The 15,743-nt window shown below is 57.8% G+C and overlaps 1 protein-coding gene across 1 annotated transcript in view; it reads right to left on the bottom strand.

Annotated features, from left to right (window-relative positions):
- Positions 1-6,263: 6,263 nt before the first annotated feature.
- DLGAP3 (DLG associated protein 3) overlaps positions 6,264-15,743 on the bottom strand; it is a 28,538-nt gene continuing 19,058 nt past the window's right edge. The window contains exons 5-10 of the mRNA XM_077837858.1: positions 14,937-15,277; positions 14,263-14,348; positions 10,380-10,807; positions 10,011-10,102; positions 9,324-9,467; positions 6,264-6,482 (exon numbers count right to left, since the gene is read on the bottom strand). Of these exons, the coding sequence (XP_077693984.1) occupies positions 6,264-6,482; positions 9,324-9,467; positions 10,011-10,102; positions 10,380-10,807; positions 14,263-14,348; positions 14,937-15,277 (1,310 nt within the window). The remainder of the gene's footprint in view (positions 6,483-9,323; positions 9,468-10,010; positions 10,103-10,379; positions 10,808-14,262; positions 14,349-14,936; positions 15,278-15,743) is intronic.

Genomic DNA, 15,743 nt, shown 5'->3' with positions numbered 1-15,743 from the left:
CCGCTCCGTCAAACTCGTCCCTCTCCGAGGCTGGCGGAGCCCTGGTCCCCCCGGGCTGGGATTCAGCCCCGGGGCCTTTGCCTGGGAGCCAGGCTGCCAAGGGGCCCGCGGTGGCCCCGGCCCGGGGTTGCCAGGCCCCTGGATGCGGCTGGAGCCCGGGGGGGGGGCCAAGCCTCGCTGGGGACCCCTCCTGCCAGGCACCAGAGCCAGGCGCTGCCTGTGGACATTTCACCCAGGCTCTGCCTCGGGTGCAGACCGGCAGCACCGCTTGGGACCAGGGCAGGAGGGTGTCTGTCCGTCCATGCCCGGGGCACTGGGGAGGTGGCCGGCGGGGATGGTTCCTGCAGGAAGCTGGGATGAGGTGGGACGCCCTGGCCAGCTGGCTTGGGGCTTCTCCTCCGCCTTCATTGCCAGGGCCGGTTCTTAGACTCCAGCCAAGGCCGTCTCCAGCGCTGGCCCCCTGCCCTTTCACCTCGCTCCCTGGTCACTTCGGGTGGGTCTAATCGTGGAGCCTCTCCCTCACCCCGCCCGGGAGCGGTGTTTGCTGACACGGAGTGAACCTCGGGGCTACACAAACACCCAGTTTGCCCGAGGATGTAGCCCTTGGGTTGGAGACAGTCCCTCAAAACCACCCGAACAGCTTGGGAGTGAAGAGCAGGCTGGGCCAAGCCCCTCAGTTCAGACCCAGAGCCCCCCACAGTGGTTCCAGCCCTGGGTTCCCCGATTCACAGATCTGCTGCCCCCTCTCAATACAGAGCTCTGCACAGCTCCTGGGGGCTCAGGCAGGAGGCACTCGCTGTACCTCAACTGGTAAAGCTGCTCCCTGTAGACGCTGTTAGGAGCCCCCTTCCAGTCTCAGCCCTGGTAACATGCAGGGCCCAGCCCAGCTGCTGCAGGGAGCCCTCTGCTAATAAAGTCTGTTCCAGTGGCCCCTTGCAGCAGACTTGGCAAGCCACCTGGCAGCGTAGTGAGTTGTGCAGGAGAGATGCGGTCAGCTCTGCATCTTCCCCAGCATCGTGACAAGCCACCTACCTCCTGCTCCCAGAGAAGAGCAGCAAGTCCCCACCCTGGTAAGCTGACTCCAGACTCAGCCCTCCCCTTCCCTTAAACCAGACAAGAAAGTGAGACATAGGACACGAAGGGTCAAAGGTGAGACTAGCACCGGCTGGGAGAATGGTGCCAGGCCCAGAGTAATCAAAGAGTTGTCTTTATTACAGTACGGCTAAGTTTGTTACAATAAAAATGAAACCACATATCACAGTCACTGTACAGTATTGTTTGTCTTCCAGAACTTACAAGTGGAAGGGCTTCCTCTTCCAGGCACATTGCTAAGAACTAAAGTGTGGACGGAGGCAGAGAACAGGTGAATCGAGCTGATGGTTGCTTTCCTGGCCGGGACGGTAACAGCAGCGTATTGGAGAGTGTTGGATGCTGAGCAAGGAGTCTCCTGCCTTTCCCCTCCTCCAGCTGGGCCAGATCTCACGCTGCTGGGAATTTTTTTCATGATTCTGTGTTCCAGGATATGCTGGTTGGATTCCCCCCTCCTTCCCTTTAAACATCTATTTTAATGTAAAAAGAAAAGGAGGACTTGTGGCACCTTAGAGACTAACAAATTTATTTGAGCATAAGCTTTCGTGAGCTACAGCTCACTTCACCGGATGCATCCAATGAAGTGAGCTGTAGCTCACGAAAGCTTATGCTCAAATAAATTGGTTAGTCTCTAAGGTGCCACAAGTCCTCCTTTTCTTTTTGTGAATACAGACTAACACGGCTGCTACTCTGAAACCTGTTATTTTAATGTAGTAACCCGAGGCCATGATATGATTCTTTCAAACCCTCCCAACTGGACAGGCACATAACAGAGGCTGGGGGAGGGTTTAGCACCAGGTCATGGTATGGATCCCATCCAAGGGGGGGATGTAAAGGCCCCAGGGGTTAATGGTGCATTGCTCTTGGTAGAATTAAGCTCTCCTCCGTCCACCTGCCCAAGCCAGTATGGTTGTGGAATCTCCCATCTCTCAGTACATCCTACCTGTCCCAGGTGCTACAGGGAGGAATCCTAGCATGCACCAGGCAGGATGTCCCCTTGGGCTGAAATTTACTGTTGGCACCTGAGGGACCCAGTCAGGGATCAGGGACTTCATAGTGCTAGGTGCTGTATGCTCATGAAAAAGACAGTCCCTGCCCTAGAGATCTGGCCGCCTAGGCTGTGGCTGGTGTCACTGCTCCTTGCCTTGCTGCTCCTTTAGCCACTCTTCTTGGGATCTTTCCTCCCCTCTTCGTGTCTGAAGCAGGGCGTCTCCAAGATAGCTGAGTGGGCAGGGAGCAGGAGCTGGTACAATCATAGGGTGGCGAGAAGACGGGGGGGGGTCCCCCTTGAAGGGTTTCACAGTGCAGGGGGCTCCCCAGTTGGAAGGAGGGACAATGTGAGAAGGCAGCACTGAGTTTTTTCCTTGACCTTTCAGAGTGGGTGGCTTGGCAACCCCGTTTTCCCAGGGCAGGACACCTGGCTCAGTGGGTGAACTCTCTGCTCCCCAGCCTTACAGACATTAGGGCAGGTGGAACAGACTGTACTTCGGGGGGGGGGGGGGAGGAAGGAGGGGTCTGCACGGCTGGGAAGCAGAATGAGTGAAAAGGAGAGGAAAGACAACTCAGGACAACCAGCAGGGGAGAACTTGGACCATCTGATCTCCAAGATCCTGGCAGGTACCCACCCTACAGGGCCCCTCTGTTTATGCCCTATCCCCCTACCGCATCACCTGAGAGGGCCTAGCCTGGTCTGAAATCACCCCCTCCATTCGGCATGCTCAGGACTACAGCCTGGTGGAGAAGGTGCCCACGATGGGTAATATGAGGAGTGTGGAGCCCAACCTTTGGCTTGTGTACAGGTAACGATGCGCAGAGGGGGCGGTGGACAGCAGGCTCCCCAGGCATTTCATCTATATGCTGTTAGGAGTGATGGCTTCCTGCTATAGGGGGGTCACCCCATGAGCCCTGAAGAAAGCTACCATGGCAGCCATGCCAGGAAGAGGAGGGCATCCCCTTTACGGCTTCACAAAAGAGAGGGCACCTCCTCTAGTGTAGCATGAGTGTGAGGGCATTCCTCATGATACCTGGGAGGACAGGGCACTGCTAATGCCATACCATGGAGGATGGGATGCCCATGGAGGAGGGGGTTCTTGTAATGCGATATCCTATCTGCCACTCTCACAAGCAGGAACTCAGCTTGGGGAAGGGCAGACCCACATTCACGTCTTGGGTCGGTCTCCAGTGACAGACTGGAGCTTTGGAGTCGTGCCTCTGGGCCCCCTGTGCCTCCATTTCCCCATCTACTAAGGAGAGCGGCACTTACCCTGCCTCCCAGGGGGGCTGGCGGCTAGGGAACCGGTGCAGCTGCTGGAGGTTATCGTCACTGAGGTGGTCTGAACAGAGCAGGGTCCCAATCCTCCATCGCCCCCCCGGGCCCATCTTTTACACCAGTGCAAAGCGGGGGTAGGCACCACCAAACAGAACGGCCGCATTTCACACTCGCTTTGCTGCGAGGTAAAGGACTGCATGAGGCGCAGGGTGATGACCCACAGGCCACGAGCCAGAGCCCCGCCACCATGGCAACCTCCAGTTCCACTTGCCCTTCCCTGCCAGGGCTTTGCTTTTCCAAGTCACTTTCCCAGCTGGCGTTAGTGACAGTGACTGACCGGGGAGGGCGGTTCCTGGAACGCAACAACCAGGAGCTGCTGTCCCTGGGCACTATTGGCCAGATAGAGACTGAAGACTAAAGCCTGCTGGCCTGCCCCAGTCCTTGCTCAGGCTGAACCTCCAGGCCTTGCCCCTGCCGGACTCTCTTTGTGGCCTAACCCGGCTGCCAGCAGCGAGGGCCGCTGCCTTGCTCGGTAGGGCACCATGCTGCGAAGGAGGGGCCATGTCCTGGCGTCTGTGAGCCCAGATGCGTCCCCGGGACGGGAGCAGCTGGTGACACCGAAAGCTGCTCCTCAGCAGAGGAGAACGTAGGCTGCACCACTGGGCGGCAGGAGCCAAATGGAGGCTTTGGCAAAGCCAGAGGGCTTGGGTAGCCCCCCACAGGGCAGCTGCAGGGCAGGGAGAGGGGCTGGGGAGCGTTTGTGATGGAGGGAGAAGGGCCAAGAGGCAGTGGGCCTGGCTGGGATTGGCATGGCTCGCTCCTGAGCGCCTCCCGCTCCCGTTGGTTTGCACTGTCGGGGAAGGGCTTCTCTATGGGCTGGGCAGCCAGGGCCGGCATGGCAAGCCCCATCGCAGCCCGGTGGGAATAAAACCTCCCGCTCCAATGCTCAAGGGTCCACATGGTGAATGCAGCGTCACCTTTGCCAGGGCTGCTATTGCACAGGCGTTCTCAAGCTTTTCCATACCAGAACCCACTCCCACCTGGCTGAGATCCCCACCCCATTCAGCACCAGGGGTTTGTGACCCTTGGGTTGAGAAGCCCTGAAACAGAGGCTCTGGAATCATCCTATAGAACAGACGTGGCAAGTAACAACGAACCCGCATTTCACCTCACAGGCGGCCCCCGAATCCCCCTCTCCCCCTCGACATTCAGACAGGCCAGCTCTCTCCACAGAAACGTCGTTCCCAAGTACCCTTGCCTGCTGGAGCTCCATCTGTGCGGTTAACAGCTCCAAGGGTTTTCTCACCTTCCTTAACACTGGTAAATACAACGCAAGGAGCCGGCCCAGCAACACCCTGGGGACGCAACAGCAGGTTCCTCTTCCTCCTAAGGCAAGATGGGTTGTCAATGGCACGTTTGCCATTCCCTGCCATCTGCTCTGGCCTGGCTCCTGGGGACAGCCATGTCTTTAAACCAGATGCAGATGGGTCAAAACAGTGCCCTGCACTTGGCTCAGCACCAATACCCTGCATGGTTGATTGGTCACTTGAAAGGCCAGGCTTGTTTCTATGCCCTGTCTAAAGGGAGAGGGGACAGCAGCAAGGGAAACCCGAAACCAACCCCAAAGACCTCAGTTTCTGCCAGCCCTTGCCATTGCTAGACAGAAACCAAACGCTGCTCCAAAGACGCCTGCTCCTCCCGCCGCCCAACCTCACCCTCGAATTTCACTCCCAGGGTAAACTAGTCAGACCAGCAGCTGGTGGGGAAATCAAAGAGGGATGGAAAATAAAGTGACCATCCAAGTTTTGACCTTCTCCTAGCCTTCCGTGGCGAGCGGACGCACGCCAGTGCAGGCCCAGGATTCACGCTTGCAGGAAGGGAAAGAAAGAGAGAAAGGAAGAAAGAAGAGAAATCATAGCATATTCTTACTGACGATGTAAGTGTAGGGAAAGCAGGGGCTGGTTTTGCGGCTGCCATGGATTTCCTGATGATCTGATCCCAGTCTCACCAGCAGGAACACAGCTGTGGTCATGTGTAGTTTTTGTTTTATTCCTTCGGTTATATGTATATATGTATAGAAGTCTATGACCATGGATTCCCCGAGGTGCCCAAGCGAGAGGCAGGGATGGGACTGAACCATGGTGGGGGTGCAGGGAGGGACTGCCCCTCATGCCTGCCACGGCCCGAAGCCTCATGCCAGCAAGGGAAGCTGGCTCGCCGGGCTGCCAGGAATGGTGACTTTGGCACAGGTTCCCCCTCTGGTGCAGCATGGAGCTCGGCGGCGTTTTCCCCCCGCAAGACGCTTTGTTTGCATTGAATTGAGGAAATGGGAGAAGTTAAAGGTGGCACGACCGTGGGGGGGAGGACACACGGAGGTGCGGGGGTGGGCCTGCCTGCCCCCCAATCAGCTGAGCTGGGGGGGGCTCCTCCCTCTCCCATATAAGGGGAAAAGCAGGAGAAGAGGGGGGACATGAGGAGAGGGGGACACAAAGGGGGGGAGGGCTGCAAGGAGCAAGGTACAAAGAGATGTGAAAGGAGGGTACAGGGAAGGGGAGATGGGCTTGGAAGGGGACAGGGCTGCAAGAAGGAGGGGAGATGGAGGGCAGAAAAGGCTTCAGGGCAGACAGGGGGCTCAGGGAGAGGGCAATGGGGAAAGGCCAGGAAGGGGCTTGTGGGCAGGCAGGGTCAGGGAGAGCCCTGCCCCACGGGGAGGAGCATGAGGGCAAGACAGAACCAGGCTCGTGTTCATTCGCCATCGGATCCATGAATCATAGACGATAAAAAGTCGAGAAGCTGTGAGTGGGCCGAGAGCTGCCCCCGGGGGTCCCTGCGGCTCGGGCCCTGGCCATCACAGTGAGCTATGTACTCTCTCTGTACGGTGTGGGTAGAAAAGCCAGGGCTCCATTCACAGCCTGGTCTGGGCCTCGGGGATGTAGATCTCGATACTGTCTGCGCTCTCGGTGGCTGAGTTCTGGCGGAAGGAGGCAGCTCTCTTGGCCGCCAGGAGCCTTTTCCTGGCTTCCTGCCTCTGCCGGTCGACGGAGTCCAGGGAGCGCTCCTTCACCGGGTGCACCTTGGAGCGCGGCGGCTTCTTTGGTATCGGGGGAGGGACCTTCTTCTCTTCCTGTGCAGACAGACAGACAGACAGAGCAGGGCTTAGAGGGGGTTCCGGGAGGCGCTGGACGTGCCGTGTTAGACAGCATGTGCCAGGGGTGCGCACCTGTGTGTGAGTGTCTGTGTTCATCTGGGTGTGTGGGGGGGAATGTACGCACAGCTGCATGATTGTGCGTGAGACCATGCAAGGGTACACACAGTGGGCGTGTATGCACATCCAAATGTGTGTGTATATCCGTGTGTGTGTCCATCTGTCTGTGTGTGAGACCATGCAAGAGAACACACATTTGAGTGGGTGCCTGTCTCTACACTCTGACGTCTACAAGAATCCATACGTGTATGTGCAGCTATAAACAGATGTGTGCTTGCACATCTGTATGCATCTGCGTGCATCTGCGTACGTCTGCATCCATATCGGAGGGCATGTGTCCGCGAGCAGATACCCCCAGGTGTGTACCTATCTCTATACAGAATAAATGGGTCAAATTCTGTGCTGACTGACACTCTGTCCAATTCCACCAGTCCCCGGGGCTGAGCGCAGTCCCTGGGGTTGAAAGTCAGCACAGGATCTAGCCCAGTGCCTGCGTACATGCTTCTTGTGTGCTGTGTTCACACAAGGCCAACGAGGGCTGCATTTTCTGCCTGCGACACAGGCTGGTGATTGTGCTTGACCTTGGGAGCATTCCACCAGGGTTTGAATGAGTGTGATGGATGGCAGGACTGCCAGGGGGTGAGAGGACTGGAATTGCTTTGGTTTGTCCTACGTGGTGCGTGTGTGCACAGAGGATATCTGTACCTTTGAAGATAACATCAAACAGAGGACACGCCGTAGCTGTATGTGAATAACACAGGAGAGAAAAGGGCTCTGTTTGTTCGGGTTCTTTTTTTTTTTTTTTAAGTGTTAACTAAAGATGCCTGTTGATTTTGCCTGGCACAGTTCAGCAGTGCCAGCTCAGGAGCAGAAGTGTGCATGGAAAAGGAAGAAGGTAGCTGTGATCATAGATCTCTCGCGTCCCCGACATTTCCCCCAGGAAGTCCCTGAGACACAAGCCAGGACGGGATCTGCATAGCAGTGACTTCGAGCTGAGCTCAGCCGAACTCCCACGAGCTCTGCCAAGGGGGAGTCTACACTTTCGGAGGTGTGCAGAGTACAGGGAATGGCACCGGCAGCAGGGAGGCAGCGGGACACTAAGTGGTAAAAATAGCCGTGTAGACGCGCAAGGCTCTGCTTGGGCACGTAGAGAGCCGGACAGGGTATAGACCCCGGGGGTTCAGGTGCGTGGGGCACTCTGCTCTACCCACCTACGCTGTCCCTCATTGTCCACACTGCTGTTTACACCCACGCTAGCTGGGCATGCAGTATCTTCACTCTCCACCTACCCTGACCGGAGTCGCTCCCTGTGACTCACAAAGGCTCCATCTGCAGGCAGGGTCTGAGACAGACGGGCTAGGGATTTGCTAACTGGTCCTGGCCACGCTCACAATCTGGCAGGGCTCCCACCAGCTCGCTCCTCTCTGTCCCACTGCTGCAGTAGCCCAGTCCTGGTCATCCCCCACTCCAGCCCCACGAACCAATGAAAGGGGAAGAGAGAGTTAATCTCTACTAAGACGTGTGATGGAGCCCAAGGTTCATCTGTTTCCTGGCCTGCCCCTTCTCCCCGCAAAAGGGGGCTGAGGACAGTATCAGGGATGCAATGCCAGGAGACGCTCCATAATCCACACACACACTGGAGACGCCAAGGACCACAGCTTTCGCCTGGAGCTGGGAAACAGCTGGAGTGCCGCAAGACAGAGTGCTCCCTCTCAGCGCTTCCCTGGTTCCAGCCAGACCCACTTCTACCCATGGCGGCTGGGACCCAACTCCTCTTTTTCTCCATTCTTTTTGCGTGATGGTGCTCGAATGCTTTGGGGAACACACCCGACATACACAATAGATCCGATTATGTCCCCTCCCACTCTCCCCCAACAAACCCTCTGCTCTTCTGTGAAGCCATGAATACACTTACTAACAATGCCCCACATGTAACAACATAAGAGCTGCCATTCTGAGTCAGACCATGGTCCACCTTGCCCAGTATCCTGTCTCCAACAGTGGCCCACACTAGAGCTTCAGGAGGAGTGTACAAAACAGGGCAATTATGGAGTGATCTACTCCTGTCTTCCACCCCTGGCTTCAGGCAGTCAGAAGTCTAGGGTCATCCAAAATATGGGGTTGCATCCCTGACCATCTTGGCTAATAGCCATTGATGGACTCATCCTCCATGAACTTTTCCAGTTCTTTTTTTAATCTAGTTATATTTTTGGCCTTCACAACATCCCCTGGCAGTGAGTTCCATAGGTTAGTTGTGCATTGTGTGAAAAAGTACTTCCTTAGGTTTGTTTTAAACCTGCTGCCTCTTAATTTCATTGAGTAACCCCGGATTTTTGTATTGTGTGAAAGGATCAAACACTTCTCTACTTTTTACATGCCATTCATGATTTTAGAGACCTCTAGCATATCCCGCCTTAGTCATCTCTTTTCTAAACTGAAGGACCCTAATCTTTTTGGTCTCTCCTCATAAGGAAGTCATTTCACATCCTTGATCATCTTTGTTGCCCTTCTCTGAACCATTTCCAGTTCCACTATATGCTTTTTGCAATGGGGCAAACAGAACTGAACACCATATTCAAGGTATGAGTGCACCACGGATTCATATAGTAGCATTATGACATATGCGGTTTTCGTTCTCCAGCTGGAGGCCAACAAAAGCTGATTTTGTGCACTGTGAAGTGACAGCTACCCCACCCCCACACCCGAGCTGCACCCCCCACCCTTCTCAGCCAATTGGCAGAGACGGTCTTATCCTCCTACCTTGGGCTCGATGAGTTTCCATCCGTTGGCCTTGAGCTGCTGAAGCTCTGCAAACTTCAAGCTGACGTCCTCGATGGACAGCTGCAGGAGGTCCCAGAATCCAGCCAGGTCTTGAAAGGTGGGCATGGGGAATGCATTAGGGTCCTTCCAAAGAGGGAGAAGACAAGGTTGGTTAGCTCCTTACATACCATGGGGTGCAGAGGACTCCAGGTCTTCCATCACTTCCCTGCTCAAGCTGATGAGGAGCAGAGCTGGGCTGTCTGGGCCTTATTGGATTAAAAATGTGTCCCTTAGCAGGGCTGGGACAAAATGCTGCAGGGAAATAAGAACCAGGCTGGGCTTTCAGCCCAGAGGCCGAATCAGCTCCCGACGTGGGAGAAGGCTGGGAATTGTTATAACTGTTTAATTAAAAGGCTGGTGCAGCTGTTGCTTTCAGCCAGAGATGAAATAACCAAATCGCCAGAAGAAGGTGCCATTTATTCTCTACAGTACCTTGGTCCCAGCCTTAAGAGGGTCGGGGTGAGCCTCCAACCCTTCAGGTAGCACCTCCAAACGGAACCATCGCCAGCTGTGCAGAGTGCCATGCACCCGCTTCAGTCTCCAGGGGACCTGCTGCCGCCTCCGCCCAGTTGCCCGTCATGCAGAACACATCCCTGGGAAACCCATAAGGAAGGAGGAGGCGCTCACCATGTTCTGCTGGCAGAGTCGGAAAAACTGTTGCACTTTCTGGGACATCAGGAGCTGGGTGCTGCCCACGGCGCTCCGGATCTTCTCCAGAACTGGCAAGGCACACAGGAAAAACCAATGCGTGAGGAATTTGCTAACGACATGCGGGCTTGATTACCTCCCCCCGTGCCCTCCCAGCTCCAGAGATCACGAGCCCTGGAGAGTATTTCTTGCCACTAATGTGTAGGGCAACCACTGGCTCGGGTTCCAGAGGGGATATACCCCATATCCGTTACTCAGGGCTGCACAACTCCAGTCCCCGCCAAGCCCTACGTGAATCCTGGGGTGCCCTGCACCCCCCTTCCAGTCTCACAGCCCTGGCTGACTCACTCTCCTCCGGCAGGTCGTAGTCCTCAGCCTCCCGCTCCATCTGCTGGCACCAGCCTTCCATCTTCTCCACTTCAGCCTGCAATAGCTTAATGAACCACTCCCCGTCTCGGTGGCAGGGAGAGGCCCTGCCGGAGTCGGGGAGGCTGCGGGAGCCCCTTTCAATCCAGGAGTCCCGCCGGGGCACCTCCACAGTGTCATACTGCATCTGGTAATCCTCCCGGTAGGCCCACTGGCCCTGCGTGTGCACCGTCTTGAACACCGAGTACTGTCGGCTGGACGCGTCTGGCTCCGAGGAGTGCCGCTGGAAGGGCCGCCCGAACTGCAAGGCCTTGTCCTCTGTGGCCACCGACAGGCCCGTGAAGCCTTCCAGCTCCAGGTCGGCCTGCACGCCAGCCGTCACGCTGTTTGAGCGTTTGAACCGGGCCCGCCTCGGGACAGGGAGATAAAGGGGTTATGGGGACGGACTCCCGTTCCCACAGCAGGGGCAGCAACCGCATTGCAAAGCATTCAAACCACAACAGCGGGGCATCGGCACAGCGGCAGGAGCTCCAGGACTGGAATAACGGGGAGCTGTGGGTTGGGACTGAGGGGCAGCGGCAGAGCTGGGGGGCTGGAATAACGGGGAGCTGTGGGTTGGGACTGAGGGGCAGCGGCAGAGCTGGGGGGCTGGAATAACGGGGAGCTGTGGGTTGGGACTGAGGGGCAGCGGCAGAGCTGGGGGGCTGGAATAACGGGGAGCTGTGGGTTGGGACTGAGGGGCAGCGGCAGAGCTGGGGGGCTGGAATAACGGGGAGCTGTGGGTTGGGACTGAGGGGCAGCGGCAGAGCTGGGGGGGCTGGAATAACGGGGAGCTGTGGGTTGGGACTGAGGGGCAGCGGCAGAGCTGGGGGGGCTGGAATAACGGGGAGCTGTGGGTTGGGACTGAGGGGCAGCGGCAGAGCTGGGGGGGCTGGAATAACGGGGAGCTGTGGGTTGGGACTGAGGGGCAGCGGCAGAGCTGGGGGGGCTGGAATAACGGGGAGCTGTGGGTCGGGACTGAGGGGCAGCGGCAGAGCTGGGGGGCTGGAATAACGGGGAGCTGTGGGTCGGGACTGAGGGGCAGCGGCAGAGCTGGGGGGCTGGAATAACGGGGAGCTGTGGGTCGGGACTGAGGGGCAGCGGCAGAGCTGGGGGGGCTGGAATAACGGGGAGCTGTGGGTCGGGACTGAGGGGCAGCGGCAGAGCTGGGGGGCTGGAATAACGGGGAGCTGTGGGTCGGGACTGAGGGGCAGCGGCAGAGCTGGGGGGCTGGAATAACGGGGAGCTGTGGGTCGGGACTGAGGGGCAGCGGCAGAGCTGGGGGGCTGGAATAACGGGGAGCTGTGGGTCGGGACTGAGGGGCAGCGGCAGAGCTGGGGGGCTGGAATAACGGGGAGCTGTGGGTTGGGACTGAGGGGCAGCGGCAGAGCTGGGGGGCTGGAATAACGGGGAGCTGTGGGTTGGGACTGAGGGGCAGCGGCAGAGCTGGGGGGCTGGAATAACGGGGAGCTGTGGGTTGGGACTGAGGGGCAGCGGCAGAGCTGGGGGGCTGGAATAACGGGGAGCTGTGGGTTGGGACTGAGGGGCAGCGGCAGAGCTGGGGGGCTGGAATAACGGGGAGCTGTGGGTTGGGACTGAGGGGCAGCGGCAGGGCTGGGGGGCTGGAATAACGGGGAGCTGTGGGTTGGGACTGAGGGGCAGCGGCAGAGCTGGGGGGCTGGAATAACGGGGAGCTGTGGGTTGGGACTGAGGGGCAGCGGCAGAGCTGGGGGGCTGGAATAACGGGGAGCTGTGGGTCGGGACTGAGGGGCAGCGGCAGAGCTGGGGGGCTGGAATAACGGGGAGCTGTGGGTCGGGACTGAGGGGCAGCGGCAGAGCTGGGGGGCTGGAATAACGGGGAGCTGTGGGTCGGGACTGAGGGGCAGCGGCAGAGCTGGGGGGCTGGAATAACGGGGAGCTGTGGGTCGGGACTGAGGGGCAGCGGCAGAGCTGGGGGGCTGGAATAACGGGGAGCTGTGGGTTGGGACTGAGGGGCAGCGGCAGAGCTGGGGGGCTGGAATAACGGGGAGCTGTGGGTCGGGACTGAGGGGCAGCGGCAGAGCTGGGGGGCTGGAATAACGGGGAGCTGTGGGTCGGGATTGGAGGGCATCGGTAGAGATGCAGGAGCTCCAGGACTGGAATAATGGCGGCGGGGAGGTTGTGAGGCGGAGGGATTGAGGGACAGCAGCGGGGGCTCCGGGACTGGGATAACAGGGGGCTGCGGGTCAGGATCGAAGGGCATCAGCAGAGCTGTGTGTGGGACCTGGAGCTGGAGTAGTGTGTGTGTGTGGTGGGGGGTCTAAGGAAACCTGCCCAGTTGGAGTGTAATCCCCAGTTCAGAGCTCACTGACTGTAAACCCCATGCACTGGGGCTGCGCTGCCCCTCCCCACCCTGCCCAGCCGGGACACCTCTCCCCTTGCAGGAGCAGAGCAAGGGGCCGGCCGGCTCCCGAGACGGGGAAGCTGCGCTGGGAGGCTCACAAGCTGTTGAGTTCTTGGCTGTCCGTGGGGACAGCCCGCTGACAGCCGCTTCCTCGTGTTCCCTCATTTCAATGCCTTCTCTCCTGCTTGCGCACGCTAGCCTGTTTCTATGGTAACAGGCCCTGGATGGATGCTGAAGGACGGGGACGGGAACATGCGCTCAGGCCCCTTGTTAAGCAAAGAGAAGGAACATTGTAGAGTTCCCCATAGATGCCTCGTCCTCAGTGACTCGGCTATGGGCGGGAAGGAGTGGGGGAGGCAGGGAGGGTGAACAAGCAGGTCCAGAATAGCCCAGCCTCTGAGGGGCTTGGGTCAGAGCTGGACAAGCCCCAGTGGGCCACGTGAAGGGCCCCTTTGATGGCCATCTCTAGGGGTTTCAGCCGGATTCCACTTGGCATCTCAGCTTCTTTGTCTGAACAGCTGAGTCATAGCCATGCCTCGTACCCAGCCTTGCTCAGCTGCAGGTCCAGGTACTGATGGTCTCAGACAGACCCTACAGAACCGTGCTTCCAGTTCTGGATCAGAACCAGGGGCCTTTATGAGGGGCAGATCCAAACCCCCAGAACCGAACCCCAGATCTGGATCAGAACCATGGGCAGATAGAAGCTGCTGATCTCCAGGCACAAACACATCCCATAGGGATCAATCCTAGAGTCACTGCTCACACCTGCAGCAAGAGGAAATCCAGACAGCTGCAAATCCCTCAATACCCGCCCAGTGCATAGGTTAACACATGCTTTGTGACGGCTGGTGTTCTGGCATATCAATCAGGGCCCCAGGGTAACAAACGTGCTGATAAAACAGGAAGGGGCCGTAACAGGGTACCAGAGCCTCTGGCCTCTTGGGTGCAGATCTGAATCTATTAGCAGTGAGCAAAAGTTGTGATGACTTGAGAGCCACCTGCTGACCTGTGTGATGCGAGTTTGCTGGGCCTCAATTCATTTTGCAGCGGAGGAGTGCCCACAGTACAACCTTCCTGCTCATCACAATCAGCGGCTTCTTTGACAGCTGACCAACCAAGCAGCTTAATGGTCCAGAGACTGACCTACCTACCCATCCCTAGGATGACATCAGGTCAGGGATGAGGCATGTTGCGCAGGGAAGCTTGCCCAGCTGCTGCCTGCATTGCCCATTGATTTATGAGCTAGCGAGGAAACACAGCTGTACTTAGCAGTCAGCATCAGAAGCTGCCAAGCTCTTGGGATGCTCAGGAGAAGACGCGCACGTTATGAATGTTTAGTTTGGGGGAGGCATTGTGTGAAAACAATCAAGCCGGCACGGCAGCTGCACTAAGCCCTGCTCCTGGAGGGATGGAGCGATAAAAGCTGCATTTAACCAGCCGTACCTTTTGTCTTCTTCCACTTGCACCCCGATGGAGTGGAATTCCCTCTGGCTCCTGCTTTCTGTGTCGGAATCAGATATAGTCTCAACCTGCGGTGGTGATCAGAGGGAGAGCATGTCGGGGAAGAATCGCTGCACAGCCTCGGGCGCAAAAGACTCATGTTTTTTCATTTCCCACAGCAGGTGCAGCGGCAGTGGGAAAGCCAAAGAAACAAAGGGCTGACGAAAGCCATGGCCAGGCAGCTCCAGGAGCATCCAGCACAGAGATGAAGGGCCATGGAGACTGGAGTCCCCTCTCGCCTTGTTGGTCAAGGATGAGGTATGGGCAGGGGGCCATGGCAGGAAGGACCCTTGGGCTGCCACTGCCTGTTGGCAAGACCATTTCATGCCAACATGATGCCGCTTGCAACAGGCCTTGGCAACGGCTGCAAAGCCAGGTCGTGGTGGTGAGACCTTGGTCTGGAGCAGCCCAAGATTCACTGCGGGTAAGAGAAGGGAGGGCTGAATGGGAGGCGAGTCACCATGCATTGGGCCCCTACACGGGGCCCCAGTGGCCAAGCCTACAAGTGCCAGTTCTGGGGCCCCTAGGAAGCCCGGAGTCATAGCATTGGCAGCTGGATTCACATGGGCTTAGGCCCCGGTTCAACACTGGGAGGCTCTGGGAAGAGTGACACCTACCTGAACTCCGATGGATGGGCGCCATTTCCTCTGCCGTGCCAAGCTCCTCAGCTCTTCCCGGCCTGGGATGGCCTTGATGATGAGTGTGGACGGCTTGGGAGAGCCCCGGGGCTGGACGGGAGGCAGATCCAAGGAGATGGCTGTCACCTTGGAGTTCTCCAAGCTCTCTGTGGAGTTGCAGCGAGCCACGGCGTCTTTGGACCACGAGGGGCTCCGGGCGACCTCGCTGGGGAGGTAGCTCTCGTGGGTGGACTCAGTGCTGCTCTGTGCCGTGACTGAGATGAGGGGCTTGGCTTTGATTCCTGGAGGGAGGGGCGGTGGTGCTTTTCGGTAACTGAAGGCTGTTGTGGGAGAGACACACGATAAAAAGTCACATGAGAAAGAGACACGTTCTCATTTCCTAACGCGAACACCGGCCAGTCCCACCTCTTCCTCCTGCATCCCCATGGGGTGCCAGGCCTAGTGGTCAGATCCCTGGCTGCTGTGAAGCTGAGCGACCCTACTGAAGTCAGGCCCGTTTACACCAGCCAAGGAATTGGCCCTACACTGCCGCACCACCAAAGGTTGCACCACCCCACATGCCCTGCCGGTTAACTGTGAGCTTGTGGCAAAGAGGCATAAAAGCTTCATTTGCTTTTGGACCGGCTGCTTGGCCAATTCATCCACCAAACCCGAAGGGACCAGACGACCCTCAAATGAGAGGGAAGATCAGTGTGCTCTTGTGCGGCACAAGTCATGAGGCAGGCAGGCAGGCAGAAAAAGGGAGAGAGAAATGAGAGAAGGAGGAAAACAGAAAGACAGGAAGAG

Source organism: Eretmochelys imbricata, chromosome 19 (assembly GCF_965152235.1).
Source record: "Eretmochelys imbricata isolate rEreImb1 chromosome 19, rEreImb1.hap1, whole genome shotgun sequence".
Classification (NCBI taxonomy): domain Eukaryota; kingdom Metazoa; phylum Chordata; order Testudines; family Cheloniidae; genus Eretmochelys; species Eretmochelys imbricata.
Note: the sequence above shows the minus strand (reverse complement) of the source record. Positions and strands in the feature narration are given on the sequence as shown.